At 46.4% G+C, this 25,428-nt stretch overlaps 1 protein-coding gene across 1 annotated transcript in view; it reads left to right on the top strand.

The window, feature by feature from the left end:
• Positions 1–25,428, top strand: part of LOC125706401 (thyrotropin-releasing hormone-degrading ectoenzyme-like) — a 104,128-nt gene that overhangs the window by 57,899 nt on the left and 20,801 nt on the right. The window contains exons 6-12 of the mRNA XM_048973124.1: positions 6,500–6,637; positions 7,056–7,121; positions 13,682–13,747; positions 15,855–16,042; positions 21,681–21,769; positions 23,285–23,418; positions 23,524–23,579. Coding sequence (XP_048829081.1) covers positions 6,500–6,637; positions 7,056–7,121; positions 13,682–13,747; positions 15,855–16,042; positions 21,681–21,769; positions 23,285–23,418; positions 23,524–23,579 — 737 coding nt within the window. The remainder of the gene's footprint in view (positions 1–6,499; positions 6,638–7,055; positions 7,122–13,681; positions 13,748–15,854; positions 16,043–21,680; positions 21,770–23,284; positions 23,419–23,523; positions 23,580–25,428) is intronic.

Raw genomic sequence — 25,428 nt, 5'->3', positions numbered from 1 at the left:
CTGACTCGGGCTACTGTCTTTGAAAAAATGGACCTTTGCAGACTGCTCTGTATGTGACTCACACTCCTTCAAGTAAAATAAATCGATGAATGTACACAAAACTTTTGACTGTTTGACATCCACGGGGCTTTGACATCTGTGTAGAATCCCAGCAGCCCCTTGTGTGTCACATCTCTCTCATTACAAAATTTAATGCAATTATAAAATTGAACGTCAATCGGTCTTTCATAACCACTCATCCAGTACAGGTTGGCAGTAAGCCTGGAGCCAGTCATAGGAAGTACAGGGCGCAAGACAGGTTTCACCCTGCATGGGATGCGAGTCTATCACAGTCTCACACACGTTTGTATTCGTATGTTTGTAGGGACCTTTCATTCACTTCTATTTGAAAAACCCTAATCCCAACAATGCCAAGCTTAACCGCAGTGTAACATGATGATAACTTGCCAGCTCTGCAGGATAGAAGCTGTGGATGTGTGAGGCCATGGTGCGGCCTACTGGTCATGCACTGGACACCGGATACAGCTGCACACCTGCAGTGTGCTTGATGTCCATGCTGGTCTTCATGGATATGTGAAGACTGAGTGGAGAATGGAGGCCCCTGCTGCCGCTTTGCCTTCCTTCAAACAAGCTCTTCATGGATGGTTGAGGATTCTGTGAAACCCAGAGGTCACCTGCCTGTGAAGAAAGTGTGGAGATAGAACTTCAGATGACAGTGGTGGCCAGGGTGGGGTTCCGATCACCCGGAAGCATCTGGCCGTGATGTTGCCGAGACAGGCATGTGGATCTTCCTGGATGCACAGCCAATCCTTCACCCCCGGGTCCAGCGGTTGTGAGATGCAGTGATGCACACGTGGGAGTGTGACACTCTTATTCCAGCCCAGGTGTCTCTGTTGAGCTCCCCCCCCAACAGAGGTTTTTAAAGCAGCCAGATGGAGAAGAGAGCCCTCAGAAGATCTGCGAGTCATATTCACCCTCAGTGCAGCCCGGGACACTGTCGCAGTGCTCAGAAAGCAGAGGAACCGGGTGCAATTCTAGTGCGTGTACGTGAGTGAGTGTCTGCGTGCACGTGCGTGAGTGTCTGCGTGCACTTGGGTGAGTGTCTGCGTGTACGTGGGTGAGTGTCTGCGTGCATGTGCGTGAGTGTCTGCGTGTACGTGGGTGAGTGTCTGCGTGCACTTGGGTGAGTGTCTGCGTGCACTTGGGTGAGTGTCTGCGTGTACGTGGGTGAGTGTCTGCGTGCACGTGCGTGAGTGTCTGCGTGCACGTGAGTGAGTGTCTGCGTGCACGTGGGTGAGTGTCTGCGTGCACGTGCGTGAATGTCTGCGTGTACGTGAGTGAGTGTCTGCGTGTACGTGGGTGAGTGTCTGCGTGTACGTGGGTGAGTGTCTGCGTGCACGTGTGTGAGTGTCTGCATGTCCGTGTGTGAGTGTCTGCGTGTACGTGGGTGAGTGTCTGCGTGTACGTGGGTGAATATCTGCGTGTACGTGCGTGAGTGTCTGCGTGTCCGTGGGTGAGTGTCTGCGTGTACGTGGGTGAGTGTCTGCGTGTACGTGGGTGAGTATCTGCGTGTACGTGCGTGAGTGTCTGCGTGTACGTGGGTGAGTGTCTGCGTGTCCGTGGGTGAGTGTCTGCGTGTCTGTGGGTGAGTGTCTGCGTGCATGTGCGTGAGTGTCTGCGTGTACGTGGGTGAGTGTCTGCGTGTCCGTGTGTGAGTGTCTGCGTGTTCGTGTGTGAGTGTCTGCGTGTACGTGGGTGAGTGTCTGCGTGTACGTGGGTGAGTGTCTGCGTGTACGTGGGTGAGTGTCTGCGTGCATGTGCGTGAGTGTCTGCGTGTACGTGTGTGAGTGTCTGCGTGTACGTGTGTGAGTGTCTGCGTGTACGTGGGTGAGTGTCTGCGTGTACGTGGGTGAGTGTCTGCGTGTCCGTGTGTGAGTGTCTGCGTGTACGTGTGTGAGTGTCTGCGTGTACGTGGGTGAGTGTCTGCGTGTACGTGCGTGATGTAGAATTTGACAGCCAGGTGTGTCAGTGACACAGTCTGTCTCTGGGACGTTACACTGACTCATGACAGGCTGTTTGGAGAATGATTTTCAAAAGGAAAATTCGGCCGTTGAAGCTGTGGAGAACGTGACTGGCAGATGTGGGGGACTCACTGACCTCCATCTGAGAAGCTGCCCATGTGCTCCGTCTGTAGCATTAGCGTGCTAATTGCCATAAAGCGATTGCATTAATCGGTGTGGAGGCTGGAGGTCTACAATATGGTCGTTACCACCCGATTTCAGTCACAAGGCCTGACAGGCCGAGCTCATGGCAGCCACCCCCAGCAAAGCAATCAATTAAACACATCAGGACAGGGGTACAGCATACCCAGGCCACGGGAGGGGGGTCAGGGCAGCACAGACGCACGAAAATGGAATATCAGCATATTCCGATATCCTTGCGGATATGCAACAAGGCTTTCCTAGAGGCTGAATGTTCACCTGGATCACTGTATCCATCAGAAAGATTAATGAGAGAGGGTCTGTGCACCTGCTTGTGTCTACACTGTCCTTAGGCAACTGTGGAGTCTGATTTGTTTTGTAGGGTGTGTGTGTGTGTGGGGGGGGGTGGGGGATGGGGGGGCATAGCATGGTGGTGGAACATCTGTGCTGTAGATTTCAGCCTGTGCAGCTTCTTAAAGGAGCCTCACATGTACAAACGAAAGCCGATTTGCTGCCCGTACAGGTGGCTGATAGCCCTCCTCCAGCTGTGGCTGCAGGTGTAAACGTGGTTACGGAACAGGCCCGAGGACTAAAGACTTGCAGGTTCAAACCCTGGAAAGTGGGTTTCTGGAAATGGCTCGTGACCCGAATCCCTTGTGCAGCTTATCCAGTCTATTAATAAAGTGCAAAGGTGCTATAAATCAGTAGGAGGAGATGTGACTAAAATGAGCAACGTCGTTTTTTTGTTTTTTAGTGAGCACTTTCAGCCAAAACCCACGATTGTGGGAGATGACCTAGAATGAAAGCTTATGTGAAAGAAGAGGGCAGCTATGACTGCATGTGGTCTGTGTGGAGTCAGGCTTTGAGGTCCTGGCCTTACAAACCGTCGATCTAACATGGCTTTGAGCATCATGTATCTGCCAATGTCACGTGTCACCATGTCCCTGTACTGAAAAAATGTTTAAAAAATGGATGGATGGATGGATGGATGGGTGGATGGGTTGGTTATCTCTGGTTCCCTCCTGTAGTCCAAGAACATGCAGTTAGGTGAATTGGTCTCTCTAAATTACCCGTTTTGTGGGGTCGTGTGGGTACATAGATACTCAGTATTGATGGAAGATCCAGCCTGTCATTTTTGTGTCTGATACTGTATGTTTTATTGGAAAACACAGTGTTTGTCTGCGTGTGTGTGTGTGTGTGTGTGTGTGTGTGTTTGTCCCTTCATGACAGCACGGTTGTTCTGAGGCCGTTATAATGATTCATGCTCAAGAGGAAAGCAGTCTGCATCCTCATCCATTTATTTTGAATGATATGAAGGAAGTAATTTAGGACAAATTACTCAGCACTTATCTTTAAAGCACACAAGAGTGCTTGTCATTCACATGGCCTGGGTGCATAACGGACCCTGAATTTTCTCTGCTCCACTGGTGCTTGATCGCTGTCCTACTGCCGTCCATGCAGCATTCAGCCAATGAGACGTTCATAATTTGGATGATCTTCTTCCTGTCTCCAAACACAAATCATTAAGTCAAAGGAAATTCAGGGAAAAGTACATTAATTGAAAGTATAGATGCTATATCCAGACATATCCTGAAATTAGGCATAGAAACGAGATAATGAGGTTTAACCCAGAGTAGCAAAGGACATGCAGAGCTGGCCTTATGGCATTTCTCCCCGCCATTTTGAATCTTTGATTTATTTGGGAATTCCTATTTCCTCACTTTTTGTTTTGTCTTGTAAAAATTTGCCAGTTGACTAGCTGTGACTCCCATCAAGATGTTGTAACTGAATATTATTTTTTCCTCCACAAACCTAATGCTTGTATTTGCTGGACTGTTCCAGTACACCAGACACTTTCACACTTATCCCAATCACACTTATTCCATTCACATCTTATGCCTGAATATGTATATATACTTCAGACGTCTGCTGTCTTAGAGTAAGTGCTAATCAGGCTAACAGGCTAAGTGTGGCATTTTTTTGGCTACGTGAGAATGGGGTCTGAGGAAAAGAAGCATAATAAGTCTGCTTAGGGCTGATAACTGACTGACATGTAAAAAACAGTAATTATCCGGCGATAAATGTGCTCAGCAGGTAAAGGCCTCAGCCATGGAGAAGGCAAGATGCTTTAAAAGTAGCTTGAAAATAGGACCAGTGCTTTTATGGTGATAAAACGAAATTTCAGATGATAATTTATACTTTAACTGAATGGTTGCGTCCTACTTAATTATAGCCCGTACAGAGATGGCATGGTGGCTCGGTGGGTTTGAGTTCCATCTGCATGCCCTTCCTGTATTTGTAGGGGAATCCTTTGGCTGCTCCAGTTTCAATCAAAGACACAGGTTTGGTGTATCGGTGTCTTTAAATAGTGCATGAATATGTGCGGTGTGATGCCATCTGACCCAGGAGGTCCTGCACCTTAGGATTAGGCCTAAGGTTGTTGTGGCCCCACAACTGATAAATAATTTTTAAAGTAAATTAAGTATATCTGTCTGCGATAAGTATATCTAATGACGATGCTTTATGCTCCATTTGCACAGGACCATCGAAATGCTTGTTTTCGCATATCCCATCATGCACTGAGGCATACGCACACACATACAGCTGAGAGTGAAGCTTGGGGTCTGAGTGCAAGGTCAGCCAATTATGCATTTCTACCGAGGTTGAAGGTCTCGCTCTAGGGCCCCAGGATCTGAACCAGTAAACTTCTGGTGGAGAGTCATAGCCTGCGGGACCCTACACACTGTGCCCCAAAAGCTATGCTCCAAATGCAAGGTTTGCAGGCCTCAGTGAGGCTCCCACTCACAACCTCGGGTTTACAAGGTCAGTGCTCTAGCCGCTGAGCTATGGAGCCTATCAGTACTGCACACGGATATTATCCAATACAAGCAGTGAATCTGAAGTCTATTCCACGATGAATAGGGAACGTGGCAGTCAGCCACTTGGATTGAGTGTCAGGGTTTACAGTCACACACTCACAGCGGGTCAGACCTACATTGCATGTCTCAGGACTGCAGGAGGACGAAGATAACATGCATCAAAAATATCAAAACGTATTAGGCAACATCTTATTATGTAGCAGCTGTCATCGAACTCCATTGCCATTTGGTTGTAAGGCTTGGAAGTTTAAGGTCTCAGGTGCAGTGGGATAGAAAGTGAAAGAGTTGCAAATAATTAATAAGAGCTGAAATTATTTGAAAAGAGTCAAAGCAGCACAGAGCCACATACATTCCATAGAAGCAGAGGGTGGCAAACAGTGATAAATCTAAATCTGACATATTACACAAGCAATATTTTTCTATGACTGTACATAGTTTATTCTCTTAAATATCTACAAATGGGAAAAGGAGGGGCTTAGGTGACATTTAAGAATCCAATCTGACATTTAGGAATCAGGGAATTATCATTTTAGCAGGAGTGTAATTTCTGCTCTGCTGAATACCATCCTGCGGAGAAGTCTGTCCGTCGTTATTAGCTGACTGGCATGCAGGAGCAGATGATGAGGAAAATGGGCTCCTTGCAGATTGAATTTTTGATTTTTAAATGTAATTTCGCCTCAGATTGCTTTGAGAAGGATAGCAGATATTTATTTTCTGGTTACGGGTGGTGGTAATTGGTAATTCGTCCGCGGTGTGACCAAAACCTGTGGACACATGGACATCCGAAGGCAGATTTGCATGCTCACCTGATCCAAATCCCCCCCCCCCACATGCAGCTTCCAGTGAGTCAGATTAATTCATTTTAGCAGCAAATGAGGCGTGTGGCTGACTGGCTTCAGGGGATGAAATCGGACTGGGTGCTCCAAGGGGTACGGATGACCCCGAGTTGAAAATGGAAACGAATCCTTGATTCTCATAGCAGAATAGCAGATGGTGTACCGAGAGCATATGCAGTGGGGCTCTCCCAGGGACGAAGTGCTCGGCAAGGGTGTGTACAGGGGCGGGACCACAGGGGCGCTGGCCTGAACCGAAAGCTGATTGGCTCCTGGAGTGTCCCCTCTCCAATTCAAATCATATCATTGGCTAATGATAAAGTTGGCCCCTCTGCATGAATTATTGTTCCTCATATGCCCCCCACTTTAAAATAACCTTAGAATCAGCCCTGTCACTCCCAGTGTAAACCAGCAGTATCATTGGGGCCTGTATTTACTCTGCAGGAATTTTTCATTCTCTGTGCTCTGAAAATGATCCGCATCCTCACCTCTCAACTTTAGCAATCCAACACGTGGCACCATCATGAAGCCGGTCCAGCAGGGGGTGACTCTATTCTCAGCTTAGCCTTCTGTCCCCTGTGCCCAGGAAAAACAGCGCTTCCTGACAGACGTCCTACACGAGGTGATGCTCCTGGATGGCCTGGCCAGCTCGCACCCTATCTCCCAAGAAGTCTTCCAGGCCGCTGACATCGACAGGGTGTTTGACTGGATCGCCTACAAGAAGGCAAGGCTTGAGTCACCCTGCGGATTCTGTTAAACCCTGGGGGTCTGCTGGAGGGGTGATGTTATACAATCTTAAATTAAAAAAAATCACAATATTCATTTGCAGTCCACACACTTTAAAGCTAAACAGGGACACATGGGCAGCAGCCTGAAGCACTCTAGGGGCTGAAGGGCTACAAGACCTGTGGAGCCTGGATGTCCAGCGACGCCTGCGGGCCAAATGGGGACAATACACAAAGGGCAGGGTCAGATGACACTGACCCTGACAGTGGAGATGCTCAGTCATACCTATAAACCGTTCATATGGAAACCATTTTTACCAACACCGCTGCTGGGGAAGGGTTGGGGGAGGGGTGTGGAAATGCTGAGCAGGTACCAGCCAGGCGACAGGTGATATTTTCCTTTTCTCTTTACTCCAGGGCGCCGCTCTCATCCGGATGCTGGCAAACGTCATGGGGCAGCCTGTGTTCCAGAGGGGCTTAAATGTAGGTAAAGAGCCTCGCTTTCCCGCAGTTATGTGTAATTAAGGAGTCCTGTTCACCTCACTGTAATGGTTCTGTTCCTCTCTCTATGTTAAATGCTGCTAAAGGGTCCGTTCCCCACACTGTATAATTAATGGGTTCTGTTCCTCTCTCTATGTTAAACGCTGCTAAAGGGTCCGTTCCCCACACTGTATAATTAATGGGTTCTGTTCCTCTCTCTATGTTAAATGCTGCTAAAGGGTTCCGTTCCCCACACTGTATAGTTAATGGGTTCTGTTCCTCTCTCTATGTGAAATGCTGCTAAAGGGTTCCGTTCCCCACACTGTATAGTTAATGGGTTCTGTTCCTCTGTCTCTGTTAAATGCTGCTAAAGGGTCCCGTTCCCCACACTGTATAGTTAACGGATTCTGTTCCTCTTTCATTGTGAAATGCTGCTAAAGGGTCCCGTTCCCTACACTGTATAGTTAACGGGTTCTGTTCCTCTTTCTATGTGAAATGCTGCTAAAGGGTCCCATTCCCCACACTGTATAGTTAATGGGTTCTGTTCCTCTGTCTCTGTTAAATGCTGCTAAAGTGTCCCATTCCCCACACTGTATAGTTAATTTGCCCTGTTCCCCTCTGTCTGTTAAATGTAGTTAAAGGTTCCCGTTCCTACTCTGTTAAATGTATTTAAAGGATCCTGTTTTTTCTCTGTTAAATGCTTTTAAATTGTCCTGGTCCTCTCTCTATCAAATATAATGAAATGGTCTTCCTCTCCCACACTAGCTAAAGAGTTCTGCACCTGCTCATTTTTGTGGTAGGTTTGATGTCAATTATAATGTTAGCCCCCCCCAAGAATTCTTCAGTTTTATGTATCCCAGAATACACCAGTGCAGGGCTCTGCTTTTGGGTGTAGAGTAGGCACAAACGGCTATAAATCTTGTATTTTCAGAGCAGTGGCAGGAGCTGAGATCTGGCTTGTCCAGTCGGCTCAGATGTGCTGCTCTCCACTCAGACCTTTATCAATTTCACTCCGGTCTAACTGGATTTTCTGTCACTCTCTATTGTGATCATTACTGAAAGTGAAAGTAATTACACTGAATGCATATGCACACACATGCGCACACACACACACACACGCACACACAAGTAGGGTATACATATCTTTATGGGGCCCACTCATTCACTTCTGTGGGAAAAATGCTAACGCCAACTATGACAACCTTAACCCCCACACTGCCCTAACCGTAACCATGAGTAACCAAGCAAAATACAACAGTTTTTGAATTTTTATTTTTTTCATAGCAGTCACTGATTTTTATAATATTTATCATGTTATGGGGACATTGTGTCCCCATAAGGATAGGTATACCCGCTCACACACACACACACACACACACGCACACACACACACGCACACACTCATCCACCTTCATTCCCACTTAATCTGGTGCTTTTCTCCCTCATTACTTCCTTTGAACTGTCTGGTCAGCTGGGGAAGTTCACTCAGGCAGTCATCTTGGTTCTCAGTGAAATGTGCATTTGCTTGTTTTCCTAGGTTTCAGCGCTGATGAGTTTCTAACTTCCTACTTGGTTTAATCTCTCTTTGTACGGCGACGGCTCACCATCCGCACTGCGGAATTTAAGATTTCAGCTATGAAAACAGACTTCGCTTTGCAGGATTAACAAATCAAACAGACGACCCATCCCAAACATTACTGCGAACTGCTTTGACGGCAGAAGAATGGGGATTGGGGGGCTGATTCAGGCTCATTGCGCTAAATGAACCTGACGGTAAACAGAGTCCAGGCCAGGCCAATAGGAATGATGTCACCTGAGATGAACTTCACCCCCCGACTGTGTAAACACATGCCGATCGACCAGGCACTTTCATTTGGACCGGGAGACGGACCCAATTCCTGGAACTTGGATGTGAGATGGGACCTTTCTGGAGTGGGACATCGCGCTAACCGCAGTGTTAAATAACATATATAAATAACTAAAACATACTGAGTTTTAAAAGTTTTGCTATTTTAAACCACCAAGGCTTTCTTGAGTTTTATTTTCTTGCCCGAATCTGCCAGCTTTTCTGCGGCTCAGTCTGACGTGTGTAATGCAGGAACGCAGGCATCGTGAAAAGGGCCTCAGCACATAGTGGAGATGAAGGCAAATTCAGCCATTTAGAAAAAAAATCCAGTCGGATGAAGCAAAATAAAGCAGCTTTTTGGTTTTGTGTTTTGGCGAATAAGTCGCTGACTAACCATTAGTAACATCATCAGTGAGTGCGGTTTGATTAGGCGTGTTGCATGACAGTTGCCATATTACTTATTCATGAACTAAAGCATATTTCTTGAAATGCAGTGTGAATGCTTGCCTTAAACCACTACATGGGGTCATTGTTTTGCTGTGTTTTGTTTTTTTGTTGAATCTTTCGGCAGAGTAATGCAAAACGAGGATACCAAATAGACACCAGTAGCATAAACATTAAAATCTCACTGCAGCCGGATTCTGCAGAACTAGCTAGACCCAGGTGGGGGCTGATCTGGATTGTTTGTTCCCCCTGGAAGAGTATGTTTTTGTACACGTGAGTGGAAACTGTCTCCACTGCAGCCAATGCTGCCTGGACAGTTACGTTTAGCATTTAACTGTAATGGGGGTAATGTGTACTGCTTAATCTTTGTTGTATGGCCGAAAATATATGCTGCAGTTTAAGGTAACATTATTAATCCATCCATCTTCTAATGTTTTATGCAGGTTCAGCACATACATGCACACGCTACAGGCAAATTAGAGAAGCCAGGTAGCCTTAGAATATGCATGTGAACAGGGAGCATGAGGGAGACCCACACAACATGGAGAGAACATGCAAGCGCCACATGTATAGCGGAGGTAGAAGCCCGCCTTGGGGGTGTAAGGCAACAGCGCCACCCTGAAGGTGCGAGGCAGCAGTGACATTGTGTGGCTGCAAAATAACGTTAATGAGGTTAATAACATGGAAACTAATGCTTGTTGATGTTTTTGACATTTCCCCTGTTTTGCATGAGAACTCGGGGAAAGTTTCTAAACATCGCTTCGTTTTCTGTCAGGTGCCACTCAGGCACCCAAACCCCCCCTTCCCTCCCCCGGCAATGGCTGGTCATTTGGGGCCACTGGAATTGCCCGCATGCATGGATGATGGTTGTATTGCAGCGGGAGAGGTGCGGCGCGCTGCCGCTGACTCCGTGACCGCAATTATTGCAATCCAGAATAAACGATTCTGCCACAGCAGCCACATGCCGTATTGGGGAGTGGAGCACAGGGAATGACCCGCATGAGCCCCTTTCCTCTGGCGATTAGGTGGCGAGGGGATTGCCCTCATAACAAAATGTTCTAATCGCTTATCAAATCAGGCCAAAGGAGACCTATTGCCAAGCCCAGAACTGGAAAGTAAAATAAGCAATAAACTATAAATCATAAAAATAGCCCCTAATATATCTTGATACGCTTCTGTTTTGCTTATAAATTGCAGTATAGATCTGCATTAAGCTTGGCAATGTGTTATGAAGGTTGCCCACGGATGCAGCATTTGCACTGACCAACCTTCTTAATAAGAATTTATACTCACCTGCAAGCTAATTATGGAGAGAGCAGAATCCAATCTAAACGTCTGTTATCTGAGTAATTTGTCTGGAGATCGACTGATATTTTGATGCAAAAACTGACCAAATTAACTCAGTAAACCTTCAAATCAATGTAAAAAGAAACAAAAACACTGCAGTGGTGAGGACAGGAAACGAAACATGGGTACAGATGATGCTTCTGGAGTGAGAGATGGGATGTAACTAGCGTGTGGAAGTGGTGTGATCATGTTTGATCCTCTAAGGTTCTGAGAGTGCACCGTCACGCACCACCTGACTTTTATGCTCAGCTTCGGCCCACTGAATGAAGTCCCGTGCTAAGTTTGTCGTTAATCCGAACAGGAAGTACAGTGTAAATGGGTTACATTCACCGTCATCCCTGCAGAAAGTTAAAGGCTAAATTTGTCTCTGTACTGAGAATATCTTTGTGCTTTCGTTTTCTTAGGTGGAAAATGTTCTCGCCCTATTGGGGTTGAACTCTAGGATGGTGGAGGAAGTTGACAGGTCACTGGGGTGATGGTCTTCTGCAGTGTACCGCACTTCTGGCCCTTGCTCTCTCCCTGTCTCCCCAGACAGGCACCCTGAGTGGAGAGCAGCAAATGAATTCTGGGAAGTCACAAGCGCATGTCAATCCCGCCTTTTTGAGGCAGCGTGCGTATTGGAATTCCGGAGCGTTCCTGGAGTGACTCTGGCTTTGTTGGACGGGGTTGGGAGCTGCCGATGGGCCCGGAAAAGCACTTGTGCTCTTCCCTGCCGTGTGGGAACCCTCAGACTCGCATGCCAGCTTCCTGCAACCGGACTCTGTGAGGGTTTCATGTACTGAGCCGCAGTTTATTTTGGTCAGCGGGGATGCTGGCATGCGGGGAGTCGACGGGCATGTGAAACGGAGCTGCATGTTAGTGCTCCCATTTTCCCCCATGCTGCGATGGCCGCCGGGATTTGGGCGGTGTTGGCGTTGTGGGAACAGGCAGTGACAGGCAGCTCCCGGGAGAGGCGGCCCCCCTCCTGCCCGTGCTGCCAGAGGGCAGCCGGTGGCTGACGGTGAAAAGTGAAAGTATATGGGAGTGGGAGGGGGGGTCTTAAAATAAGAGGTAGAAAGACAGCAGTGTGTGTGGCTTCCACCCCAATCCTACTACCCCCCACAAGGGGCTGGGGGGGGCTGTCTCTCAGCTGTTCCATACAGAGCTCAGTGCTGCCTTTATGGCGTGATTCTCTCAGGCGTGGATGATTCCAGAAGCTCCCTAAACCGTTGTGGATGTGTTGTTTTCAGAGTGAGGGGGGTGTCTCTGGTGGCTGGGGATTTTGCCAGCCCTGTGCCAGTCCCTCACTGCAGGGTACTAAGTTCCTGTCAATGGAGGGGGGGGGGGTGTTATGTGCAATGTGGAGTCTAGCGAGTCCCGTGGGTTTCCTTTAACACTGGGGGGCGTTCAGCTGAAAGCTCAGCTTAAAGGAGCCCCGCCAGCGATTCTGCGTCTCCCCCCCCCCCGCCCCAACGCTGTTTTCCGGTGGTTAAATATCTTAATTTCTGTGCTGTGTGACACACTGTGACACTTTGTTCCGGGAGAATAACACTGGAATGAAATATTTTCACTAGAATAGAAATATTGCCGATATCTGCAGGGTTTTAGCTGGGGTTTTGAGCAGATCCGTGATACGCAGGGCTTCTGCTTGGGAGAGTGCGGGGGGGGGGGGGGGGGGGGGGTGGGGGGCAGTGAAGGTGAGGCAGACGGAGCTGACAGAGGACAGGGAGGGGTACATGTGGGCAGACAGGCAGTACTCTGGTTGGGGGTTAGGGCAGTGCAAGATAAATGACTGAGGATGCAAGGGGCGTGTCATTTGTCTTTGCTCCACCCCCTAGAAAATCCACATCCAACCCCTGACAGCAACATCCGTTTATGTGACAAGGTTACAGGTTACAGGTACAGATCAAGGTAGTTTTATAACCTAATAGAATAAAATGCTTTTATTGCAGAAGTACAACAAAATTCTTCCCACATCTCATCTTGCTCTCCCCCGAGACACACAGACATGTGCAGGTGAGCGTGAAGCTCAGGGTCAGAGTTCTGGCGGAGTCATTTATCTGGAGCCCCTGGACTAACTTTCAGGGTGAAAGATCTTTCGAGGTCAAAGGGTGATGGGCCTGACGGTGATATGGTTATTCTGACAGCCACGGGATTTGAACCGCTGACCTTATGGTTATAAGCATGAAGAAAGAATTTGGTCAGCTGCATGGAGAAATGATATTGCTCAGTATCTACTGTATTATGTAACAACAGCAGCACAGTTCTGGAAATGAATGATATGTTAATGATTCCTTTAACAAATGCATATATTACATTTACATTTCATATTGTTGCATTTATGTTGTTACATTTTATATTGTTACATTTATATTGTTACATTTTATATTGTTACATTTTATATTGTTACATTTATATTGTTACGTTTTATATTGCTACATTTAATGTTTATATCTGTTTATGTTTTACTGATCTTTGCTCCCTGTGAAATGCCCCGAGTCCCTCTAGCACAAAAGCATAGAAATATGAAACTCATCCATATAAGATATGAAGTATGGCATTAGTGTGCTTAATGACACCGGGGGTAGCGGGGGTCCGCCCCGAACGCGACAGTGAGAGGCGCTGGGGCGATCTAAGCGTGCCACTGCTGCCGCTGCTGTAATCTGCTGGGCCTTTTATTTATTTTTAAGCGCACAGTGTAGAGTGTAAGCTGGTTTCCTCATGGCTGTGGCCCCGCACCCGTCTTCGCTCCCCCAGAAGATTCCTGTAAATCTCCCGCAAACAGCTGGCCAGAATTTGCATAAATCACACAGACGCTGTGCTGCGGATTAGCCGTGCAGAGTTGGGACGTCCCGGGAAGGGTGCCGGCAGCTGGCAGCTGCTTCCTGCGTGTTTGATAAAGAGACTCGCCGATTTACACTGTGAACGGCTCTTTTCTTCGTTGCAGGATTATTTGATGACACACATGTACGGCAACGCAGCGAGGGACGATCTGTGGAACAAGTTTTCCGAGGTAATGCGTGTGAGATTGTGTTAGTGAAACATGAGCACGCTTTACAGAGAGCTCAGCCTTACAGAGAGACCTGCATCGCAGCCCGGACAGCAACATTTAAAAGGTGTGTCAGTAATAATAACCAGAGCACCAATCAGAAGAAGGACAAAAAATGAGAGAATGTAAACAATAAGAATTGTGGCAATGCTAGGGTACAGACATATATCTTCAATAGCTTTTTAAAACAAGGAAATGATCCAGCTTCCCCAATTGCTGCCGGTACCTCGTAATGTATTCCACAGTTTTGGTGCATAATGACTAAATGTGCCCTTCTTTCTAGCTCTGGGTATGTGGAGAACCTCAGAACTGAAAGATCTTACATTTCTAGGGGGTGTAGATAGTAAAAAATGAGGTGCTGGGTCATAAGAAGGTGCCTTGAAAGTATGTTTTTGCTTTCGTTAGTTTTCTAGCTGCTGCGTTTTGAACAATCTGTGATTTCTTAGTGGTGTTACTGGGGAAGCTGGCAAAAATCGCGTTGCAATAATCGAGGCGACTAGTAATTGAAGCGTACATTAACTTTTCGGCATCTTTTAGTGAAAAACAAGGTCTGACGTTATGTTCCTCAAATGATAGAAATGTCTTGGTAACAAACTGAATATGGCTTTTAAAATACAAATCACAATTCACGATTGCGCCAAGAATTCTGACATGTGATTCGGTTTGGGTGACTAGGCTACCCAGCTTTGATGTTACCTTCTCCCTCATTGCCTGGGGGTCTATAATTATCATCTCTGTTTTTTCTTCATTGACTTTTAGGAAGTTATCGCACATCCTCTCATTTGAAGTTGTTAAAGGAGCTAGTACTGTAAATGCTATAGTGGATAATGATCAGTGCTTTTAGTTCACATCCTTAGTTCACATCCTTAGCCAATTCACAAATCCGCTGACATCAGTTGCCCACGACAGCCAGTCATTTGCTGGCTGCTGGAATCCTGGGCCGTCATTGGCTGTTAAAGGGATGTGGTTTGCCGCAGCAGCCTGACACGCCCCAAAGGCGGCGCTCAGCCACACTGTTGCACCCCAGTTCTCCGTGCCTCCCCTTCCTGTGTAACGATCTTATCCTGCTGCCCGTCGGTGCCCCAGGGAGCTGGGAGCAAGCCAGGCAGGCGAGCCTAAGTCTGTGTTCCTGCGTGCCGGTTCTGCAGGCTGTGTAATTTACTCGCACCCTCATTTATCCACTCCGTTTATTTACCCGTGAGGGCAGGGCCTGTGGAAGCGAAAGCACGTCACGGTGATTAAGAGGCCGGGCGTGCCGTGGAACAGATAAATATTTATGGCCGTTTGTTTGTCGGTAAATATTTAAACACGGAGCCCTCTGCGGACGACACCGTGGGGCGACTAAGTGTTTCGGAACGTGGAGGGAGCCTGACATTTATTGACAAAAGAATTAATCAGTCGTCGTGCTGATGAAATAAAAACGAAGCAAAGCCGCCGTGAAGGAGCCCGACTCGCCCCCGAAAAAATGAGCAAATGAGACAAATTCGTTCATTATTTATTCATTATGCGAATGCATTGTTTTTCCTCTGCTTTCACTTTGCTGAATTATAGATAATCCTGCCCACGTGTTCAGTCTAATGCAGTGGCTACACAGAGCTGATGATTACAAACACCTGATAATTTATTTGCACCTATAAGCATCCATCCGTTCATCTTCCATAAGAGCTTATTTATTAGAGAGTCGTGTTTGTTCCTATAATAATCATATTTAAATGAGACTATTGGAGGAAGGAGGCTTATGAAATGTTTGAATCCCATAATTTAACGTGGATAAACAGTCTTTATGCCTCTAATTAACCTGCAGTCTAGAGATCAAACACCTGAGACGTGGTTCCATTATAGAGCCAGATGTGGGATTCAAACCCCCAGCCGTGGAGGTGTGAGGTGACAGTGCTGCCCACTGAATCACCCTCACATGTTTTGTAACGAGACGTTTGAAGTGAGTCTGGGTTTATAGTCATTCTCTGTTTCATTGCACCCTGATATACCCATAGAATTACTTTTGACAGGGCTAAGCTGGCTGTCTTTTTAATTTTGTTGTTGGCAAACATCTGGCTGCTTGTCCTTCCAGGCCCTGCAAAGGGAGGGGAAGGAAATCAATATCAAGGAGGTGATGGATTGCTGGACGTTACAGATGGGCTACCCTGTGGTCACCATCAGCAAGAATGACTCCCTGGACAACAGCGTCATCATCAGCCAAGAGCATTTCGTCTACGACGCGGACGCTAAAACCAGGAACCCGGACGTCTTCAAGGCGAGGTAATCCCCCTAGGTGCCTTCAAGTACCGCCCGGCTCCTTCCCCAGACACCAAGGCTCTTGTAGCCGTGTTGGTGCGTCGTTAATACTTCTGTTGAAGTATTTCTCAGTTATTTTCTGTGTTTTTCTTTGACTTTGTGAAACAGTGGTTTTTGGCATTTGAGAACGGGCCGGGTGGTAGCACTACAGTCAGCAGGTTTGATGTTGTATGCGTGGGCAGGAGCGAGAGGCTGTGAGAGAGAGAGGGAGGAGAGGCACTCATGGGAAGAGTGGATCTGGAGTGAAGAAGATGGACCATGAGGATAAGCCAACACCGATCTGGTCTCCAAGTGGTTGAGCCAACATGCTTGTATCTATCAGACTTGATGTATCCATTCAGCTATGTTCTTCTGTCAGATTGAGCCACAGCTTGAAAATATCCTTCGTTTAATCTTTCATTATGTGTACTGTAGGTGAATTATTGAGCATCATTTCTGAACCAGTTTAGGAATGGCTTGTTCGGGTCCTGGCTGAAGTGAAACAATGTAGAAATCAGAGTCACCTTCACCTACAGCACAGGCCCTTAAAAACACGGATATTTTAGGAAGTCACACCGTCCACCTGACGCGACATGAGATTCGGGTAAATCTCCCTCCGCCGTGTTTCAGTTGGTCTGCTACTGTCACCCATCCGCATGCACAGACGTGACTGCTTGGAGATATTTCCGTGCTCGGGGGGATATTCACATCTGGGTGTCTTTCTTCTGGATTTCGCCTCCAGTTGTACCACCAAGGAATACCGCTGCTCCATGCACTGTCACCACCTCACTGGAGCAAAACCCTGATCAGTCACAAAGGATGCTGGGAATATCTGTTTATGTGGATTTTCACCTTCTTATTGGCTGCTTGATGGCTGATGCTCTTACTTTTTGCGAATCAGGATGCCTGTTTTATTCAGGATGCCGAAGTCTGGCTCTGCCAGAAGCAACTCAGATGTACACCTGACGCGTTCTCCCACGTCTCGTTTATCTGGATCCGCCGGGCAGCACGTGGAGGAGCCTCCTGCAGGCCTGCAAGCAGCGACATGCGCCGCCCACAGTTCCGCTCTCCGTGCTCCTGTCAGCCGCCACAGCGTGGATGCGCACTTCTGCAGCGTCGGCCCCCTTCCCCCCCCGCGGTGTTCCCGGTCAGGACCAGCAGTTAAGAATGAAAGGCTGTTTGGAAATCGATATGAAGTGGGGGTGGGGCCCCCTCCGGCAAGCCTCCGGCGCCGAGTGAGCATGATCTCCGTCAGCCAAGGCCGGCAGGACGCTGGGAGGAGTGGCAGGAGTGGAGGGTGGGGGTGGAGGTGAAGTAACTGTTACACCACCCCCAGGAAGGAGGGGAGGCAGCTAAAAATGAGTAGAAGGAGGGGGGTGGGCACTTGGAATCATCAGATTTTACACAAAAAGGTTGGCTGCCATTTTCTTTGTTGTCTGCTGAGTTCAGCTCATCAGATATGTCTGTTCTGGTATGGGGATGCAGGTCCACTTAATTATTCACTATAAAATAAATAAATAAACACAGTGTTCGGCCTTTTATCAAAAGGATGCCTGCTATCGGTACGACATTATAAGGTGGTGCGTATTGTATTGGTTTGTTGTGCGAGAGGAAGACGGGTCTCACTTGCATGAAATCAGGCCCTGATGTGTAAGATACCAGCGGCCATTTCTGGGGAAAACATAATGGACCTGGCTTCTATCTTAGATCTAATTCTGAAATGGCATTAATTTAAAATGGTCAGGTATCATGTTCATATATAATCTATACATTCTGTATTACATTATACACAGTGCTGTGCAAAATTCTCAGGCAGCCAAAGAAAATGTGAGTGTTTATTTGCGCAGAAAAAAAACAACAAATCATAATACAACATCATAAATTAACAGTAATGAAATAAATAAATAAGAAGTATTTCTTCATCCTTCGTCATTTCAAAATCTCTACTTAGGGGCTACCCAGCCAATCCATGTATGTTGTAAAATTTCACCGTCAGCTCAGGTAATTAATTAACCGAATTAGTTAAATAACTTAATGAAGTATTGATTTGCCAGACAAGGTTTCCTGGTGGTCAAGTCACAAAACACGTGGCTGTACTGGGTGGCTGCTGCCAATACTGGGGTGATGTTAGGAGAGGGTTTGAAATGCTTAACGCACTTTGACAGACTTAAAATCATACTTTTACACCGACATGAAGATCGTTTAAACATCATTTTCTTTGACTGCCCGAGACCGTTTCATCGTTCTGTATGTATAATGTACCTCTTGGATGTGTGGGAGGCATCTCTTCTGGGCTCTAGCATAAGCAAGCATGAACTCTCCTTTATATGTACATCCCCAAACAAGTCATAGATCTCGTTAGTCAGTGCAGGCATTGATAATAGATTGATTCTGTGACATGTTGCCTGGTTCTGACCCAAGAAGTCTGATCCATTAACAAACAGAACTTCCATATTGGTTGCAGAACTTACTTATTTCCATATGTCTCTGTGGGAATGGTAATATTTCAGGTTCAGTAAATGCTGCCGACTCTGTCCAGTCTCCCGTCTAGTCAATTTTTCAGGTTTTCCATTTCTGTGTTTCACTATTCATCTGTCCCCGTAGCAAAGTATGCCTGTAAATCTAACTTCACTAGCCTTTGACACAATAGTAAAAACAGTCTTCTATAATGTGGACGTGTAGACTGTGGTTCAAAACCATGTTACTTTTCATAACAGACGCAGCGGACTTGGTGGTACAGACGAGCCAAATTGTATCTTTTCGCTACACACCTCACCTGCTAGCTTCAAATTGGACATTAAGGCATAGAGCAGAAATCAATAAGAGCATATGTAAGATAGCAAGCAGGTGGATCCAGCTGCATCTTCACATGTGGCGATGCTAGGCCTTACCAGGCAAATTGTGTTATTTCACTTTGGGTGCCAGCATTTATCCATCTATCCATCCATCCATCCAGTGCAGAATCTTGGTGAAGCTGCAGCCTATCCCAGAAAGCATGGAGCACATGGAACGAACACATTGGATGGGATGCCAGTGCGTCTTAGCAGTGCGACTAAACATCAATGACGATTCAAGGTTATCGAGTAATGGTGCGTAAATAGCCCCGGTTTATGGGGCCCATATGCCGGGAGTTACATGCCAGCAGCTGTGGTCTTTCTGCACGCACAGGGAACAGAGCAGCGATTTCCTAAACTCCGGAGGGTTCCCTGCTGGTGTGCCGCCCAGCGAGGGTGATGATCGATTCATCCATCTGTCTTTATTTCGCTGTGACGTCCTCTGAGAGGCGCCGCACAAGGGCCGCATTGTCCAGTCGCGGATATCAGATGAGGGTGGAGGTTGGGTTAGGGTGGAGGTTGGGTTAGGGTGGAGGAGTTGCAGCATGAAGAGGTGACACGTTGTAAGGACGGCCTTCAGAAGAATGACGCTCTCTTATGGTCAAGGGTCTGGGCTGAGCTTCCCAGTTGGTTTTGCATAAGTCGCTGCGAAGGTGCCTGCTGAACGTCCTTCTGGGAAATCTTATTGGACGGGTCCCATGATAATAATTACTTTGTTACCTTCTTACCCCAGAGACACTGTAAAAGAACCAGCACAAAAAGCCTGCCAGGCCGTGTAGTTCGTTACCTGCAGGGTCCACGTGAAACAGGACTGCATTTGAGCTACCAACAGGAAAGAAGATTACTATTAAACTTGTGTGATGCTTAGCGACCTGCTTTCTGAGATTTCCGCCCACACTCATGCGCACACCCACCGAGTGAAAGATTAAAACGGAGTTAAAGCTGGACATTGTGGGCAGGGCTATTTTGAGATTCCTGCACCTGAAGCCAACTCACTTTATTCAGGGTCTCCTCGAAATCAACCGAGAAGCCCCAGAAGTCTGGGCTTAATAAAGTAGAGGGCAGAAGAAGCTGGGAAGAAGGAGGTGGATGTACCGGTGTTACCCGGCTTATGGTCTAACTCTGGTGTGGATATAAATGAACAGAGGGAAAAGCACATGTGCACTATATTTACCTAATATGCTGGAGCTGATTAGTAGAACCTACCTTGAGCTGCTCTCCTGGAAGCATCTCAGACACTTAGAACAGCAGAATATCATCTGTGTGATTTCCAGCCACCTTAGTCAAATACCGGCGACATTAGAGCATGTGTAAGACCCATACCATGTCCATTTTGGAAGCTATGATCAAGATCATCCAGATCTCCAGAGATCTGCAGATGTGAAGACTGAGAGTTGCCTGCATCCAGAGAGAAACATTTTGTTCGGGGAATATGGATGTTCTTCAGCTGATCTTAATCTCATCAGGTCAATTGATCTTCATTGATCTTCAGAGTGGCTGGTAATTGAGCGATTTTGACCTGGAACGGGATGGATTTTGGAACAGGCAAAAGCTTGATAGGACAATCAATTAGGTGTTTCTGTAACTTTGTTAGCAGATTTGTAGCAGCACATTGATCTTTAGCGTTCCTTACTGTGTTTGCATGATTTTTCTTTCATTACTCCAGGTTCCCCAGAATCAGAGGTGTTGGTGTCCTTAGTGTGTCCTTGCATGTCTTCTGCCTTGCTCTTCCTCCGATATTTTGTAGGCTCACAGATACCCAGTGCTGGATATGCAGTTATGAAAGATTGATGGGTGAATTTTTAATATTAGATGAATTTATAGCATGCTTTAAAATATATATATATATATACGGTATTTTTGTGTAAATAAAATTGTTCCAAGAATGATGGCGGTGGCAGGACTTGTTCTGAAGCCATGGCATCAATCACGCGCGTCAGCTGGGCTTGATGAATCCGTCTCCACTGGGCGTGCGAGTTGCGTACCATTTCCTTTCTCAGCGGTTTGTGCACAGCAGCGGCCTGGTCGATTCCGGAGCCTTCTAATGGGTTCCCAAAGAGGCGGCTGGTGCCACAGCAGGTGGGGCTGTCAGCTTATAGCTCTGGGCTTGTTTTCGCGATGCCTTCTCACACTCCAGCTTCTACTCTGCTTCTTTATTTTCCCCTGAAGTCCGAAGAGGTAAGCTGGCAACTAAATTGTTTTTATTGTCAGTATGGGAAGTGGGTGAATTCCCCCTTATACTACGTGCTTCCAAGGTTTGTGCCCCCATCATCGGCTAACAGTCTGCATAACTAGCTCCAGATCGGAGCTGGAAATGTAGCCGTCAGGAGGTGAAACATTGATGAGCAGCGTTTACTAGTGAATCGTAAGACTCATTGCTGTTTTCCACACCAGCAAAGAACATGGCATCATCTGACCCACAAAATCCATTTTCTTTTGGCTTCTATGTCAAGGTCCAATGGCTTGTTATGTGCAGGGGATGCACACCAATGTTCCTCATCATCTCACCAGCAGAAAGCAACGTGACAGCTGGTGGAAAGGGGAAGGTTCTGTCAGTCAACTTAGCCCCTTCGTTTAGTACGCCTGAAGCAGAGATACGGGCAGCGTGGAGAGACAGGTGTCAGACGGCTCCGGAACAGTGCACAGCTTTCAGTTATTGAGTTTAATGTGAAGCCCAAACATTGGGACGACATTATAATCCGCCGGTTTTCTCGCACACAGACTTCAGAGCGGGAGAGGAGGATCCAGCATTCGCTCTGTGATGTTATACCGTTTTTGTTTCTCTCCAGTTTCCAGTGGCAGATTCCCCTCTCATTCTCCATTGGAAATTCAACTCACATATCCTCAGAATCGATCATCTGGATCTCCAACAGAACAGGTAAATGTACATAAACAGGCATCCACATTGGCCAGGTCCTCCCTCTGCTGCAAAACAGGCACACTGTGAACAAGCCCAAGGAGTGCGTGTGGGTGGCAGTGGCTGTTATTGTCCCCCCCAATCCCCCCCTCCCATTTTCCTGACAAGCCAGTCGTGCAGCAGATAGTGAAAAGCCCTTTTAGCTGTGCATGCACCACAAATAAGTAAAGTCAATGCCTCTTGTCTCCTATTGATTTTTTTTTCTCCTAACATGGTCAGAAAAATTTACACTCCGATTACAATTATAACGTCGGGTCTGAGCAGCAGGGCAATTATACAGCCGCGCATACATTGCAGTAAAGGCTGCAGTTAAATTAAGGACCCTTAAATTACCGTGTCACTCTGAGCCGCATGTTCTCAATCACTCGGCTTAATTAGGATTTTGTCCTTACAATGGTAAGGTGACAAACCACTTATGGAGTGCGAAAGTCCTGCATGGTCCGTAATCCACACAAGGTCTTTGGTTTATAGTGGATTTTTGTAACTAGCTTGTTAGGTGTTTCCCAGCAGAAAAGCACCCTGGGAAGATCCAGATGTCGAAATGTCCACCTCTGTAATTACTTATTGTAGCACTTAACATGAATTCATGGAGGACTTGACTCCGTAGCAGTGCGAGCTAAGACAACCCATACCGATGTTTAATCAGACCCCCAAAGAGGCAGAGTCACACGTGGCATATGTGTGGCTGCCATTGGCTAAATTCTTCTTTAAAATTGGCTGCCGTTGACTCGAACGTGCACATCAAACTGCCGTCAGCAGATCCACTTAGTGATTCCACCAGGACTTGGCTAGAGGATGTGCGCACATGTGTGGCGGAGAGACGCGGCCATAATGAAGCTGTGTGCAAGTGGGCTGCCTGAAATATTAACTATCAGATTTCTTCTCCAGATCCCTTTAATCCTCTGAAAAATCATTCGTTCTTATTCTTCTTCCTCACTCATTCCACACACCAAGATGGGTTTTGTTAAAGGAATTGGAACACACAATCTTACAATTAAGAATGCGTCATACATCAGCATAATGCACTATTCTCTTTTTTGTCACTGGGTGATGGGAAATCATTTTTTGGCCCCGTTATTTATGAATGTGCAATAGTGTTCAGGCTCCCAGTGTCTTCCTTACCTGCCATTCGCTCTGTGGTCCTTTTTTGAACTGCTTTGAACCTGGACAAATAATGAGTGTATGGAGGGGTGGGACCAAAGAGACACTGGCTGCAGCTGAAAGCTAATTGGCCTCCGGAATATCCTGCTCCCTGTCACTCACCAATTCAAAACATATCATTGGCTAATGATAAGGCTGACATCTGTCTACGAGTTATGGCCTCTCTTATGCACCCACCTTAAAAAAAGAACTCTGATAAACAAGCTCCTATTTTTAAGCCATGCTCCCGTGAAGATGCTGGTCTTTGACGCCAATGACCTTCCCAATGTGATAATCAGAAATGGCTCTTGCCTGTATTTCTATTTTTTTATTTAGAGTCACACAAAATCAGCCTGATGTATGAGAGCATGTGGCTGCTTGGAAACATCAATCAGACTGGCTACTTTCGAGTCAACTACGATCTGCAGAACTGGAAACTTCTCATTAAGCAGCTTCTGAAGAACCCCACGGTAATGTGGCCTTCCATCTTCAGCCGCCACTCTGCTGTACACAGTCTCTGCTGGGTATTACCATACTGTCGATATTAAATACCCCCCCCCCCATTTCTTTCTCAGGTTATATCTGTGGGGAACAGGGCTGGACTTATTGATGACGTCTTTAACCTCGCAAGGTGGGTTACTAATGCTTGCATTGCCTTCCAGGATTATTGAGGAATGTTTGAGAAAAAGCACATTTACATTTCTAGCCAGACTAAGTAAGTATTTAACACCCGGTACCTTTTCGAAATGTATGATGTTTGAAATTGTCTTTATAAAATGCTGGACTCATTAGCTACATAACCTCAATTAAAAGTATCACTGACGTTAGCACAATCTTTCACTGGAAAATAAAAAGAAAAATTACTGATCTAAGTTACCTCTTCTGCTGTTGCCAGTTAGTAACGTTTGGCAATCCATCCCAGAATACAGTATAAACAAAGTTGGGCCTTTCAGACCAAGATTTCGTTTCTACCAAGCAGTTGAACATAAACAGTCACAGAGTACTCAAGTGGTTGGTAGAAACAAAATCTTGGTCTGGATTTGTAGCACCAGGACCTGAAATGCCTAAAATGCCTAGTTTGATAAGGTATCAGTTGGAGACATGGGTAGCTCTAGCCACCAAGTAGGTCTGAAGACCCAAATCATCAGAACCTTCCATCTAAATGACTATACAGTCTATTTTTACCTCAGTAATCAACTGATGACTGTCATTAGGTGCCATTAATTCCATTTCAATTGCTACTAACTATATAGAGGGTATTATTCCGGAATGTCCTGCGTCTGAGGATTGCATTCATCAAATAAATGTCAATTGTCTGGCTTGTGTCTATGACAGCTGGCCAGGTTGGGGGAAGGGGAGGGGGGGGAATCACAGCCTTCAGTACTTTTCCAATATTAGCAAAAAAAAAGTAAACTTAATCAAAGGAAGGAAAAACCATCCACACAAGCTGAGTGCCTTTAGATAAAATGCAGTCACATAACTGAGCGGCAGATTGTATAAGATATGAAACTTTTATCCAGCTGTTAGGTGTCTGCCTGTGATGTGAGGAGATGAATGGGGCTTTGAAACCCTTTGTGGGTGGAACCAGCGCTCTCTGTCACTCCCTGACTTATTTACCCTACGTCCCATTAGCTTAAGCCAGGCCATGAGTGACAGCAGGCGGTAAATCTTACCTATTGGGTGTTTTCAAGCCTCATTTCCCATAAATATGGAAAAAGATGGAAGCGAATCACCTTTTTATTGAAAAACTATGATTGTGGCTGTAAACTAGCAGTAATGAGTGTAAAGGTTACCGTTCTGATCCTCTTGTGACTGTTAACATGCTTTTTAATGTAATAAACCATCATGCGTTGATAAAATCATGAGTCTGTGGTATTCCATTACCCAAGACTTCCCTGAATTAATGAATAGATACAGGGTGGAATCCCTGAACATTCATTATAAAGGTTTCTTTTCTTTTTATTATTTGTCTTTCAAACATAAATTAGTGGAGACGAGCCTCTAGAATAATTTTTGGTTTCAGATCAACAATTGCAGGTTCAGGTTGCATCTGGAATAACAGCCAATGTTATTACTCAAATTAATTTCAGCCTTTACATCCATCCATTTTCTGTAGCTGCTTGTCCAGTCCAGGGTCTGGAGCCTATGGGTGCAGGGCAGAGAGCAACCCAGGATGGGGGGCCAACCCACTGCGAGGGACACTCACACACCCTTCACTCAGACATGCACACACAAGCGCCAATTCACATTGGCATATTTTTTGCCTGTAAAACATACAGACACTCCTCCACTTTCTTATAGACTTTGAGGCAATATATCGTAATGCACAGCACCTGGTTTCAGTAAGAAGAAAAGTCAAGTAATAATGCAGATGCCACAAAAACAAAATGTACCATGAATGTGCTGCGAACTGGCAAATGGTGCATGCACAGCGCATGTGAAACACACGGCACATGCGACCGCAGCTTAGGCAGTGACAG

The sequence above is a fragment of the Brienomyrus brachyistius genome, chromosome 1, assembly GCF_023856365.1.
Source record: "Brienomyrus brachyistius isolate T26 chromosome 1, BBRACH_0.4, whole genome shotgun sequence".
Lineage (NCBI taxonomy): Eukaryota > Metazoa > Chordata > Actinopteri > Osteoglossiformes > Mormyridae > Brienomyrus > Brienomyrus brachyistius.
The sequence above is the reverse complement of the archived record's forward strand: the minus strand, read 5'-3'. Positions and strand labels throughout refer to the sequence as shown.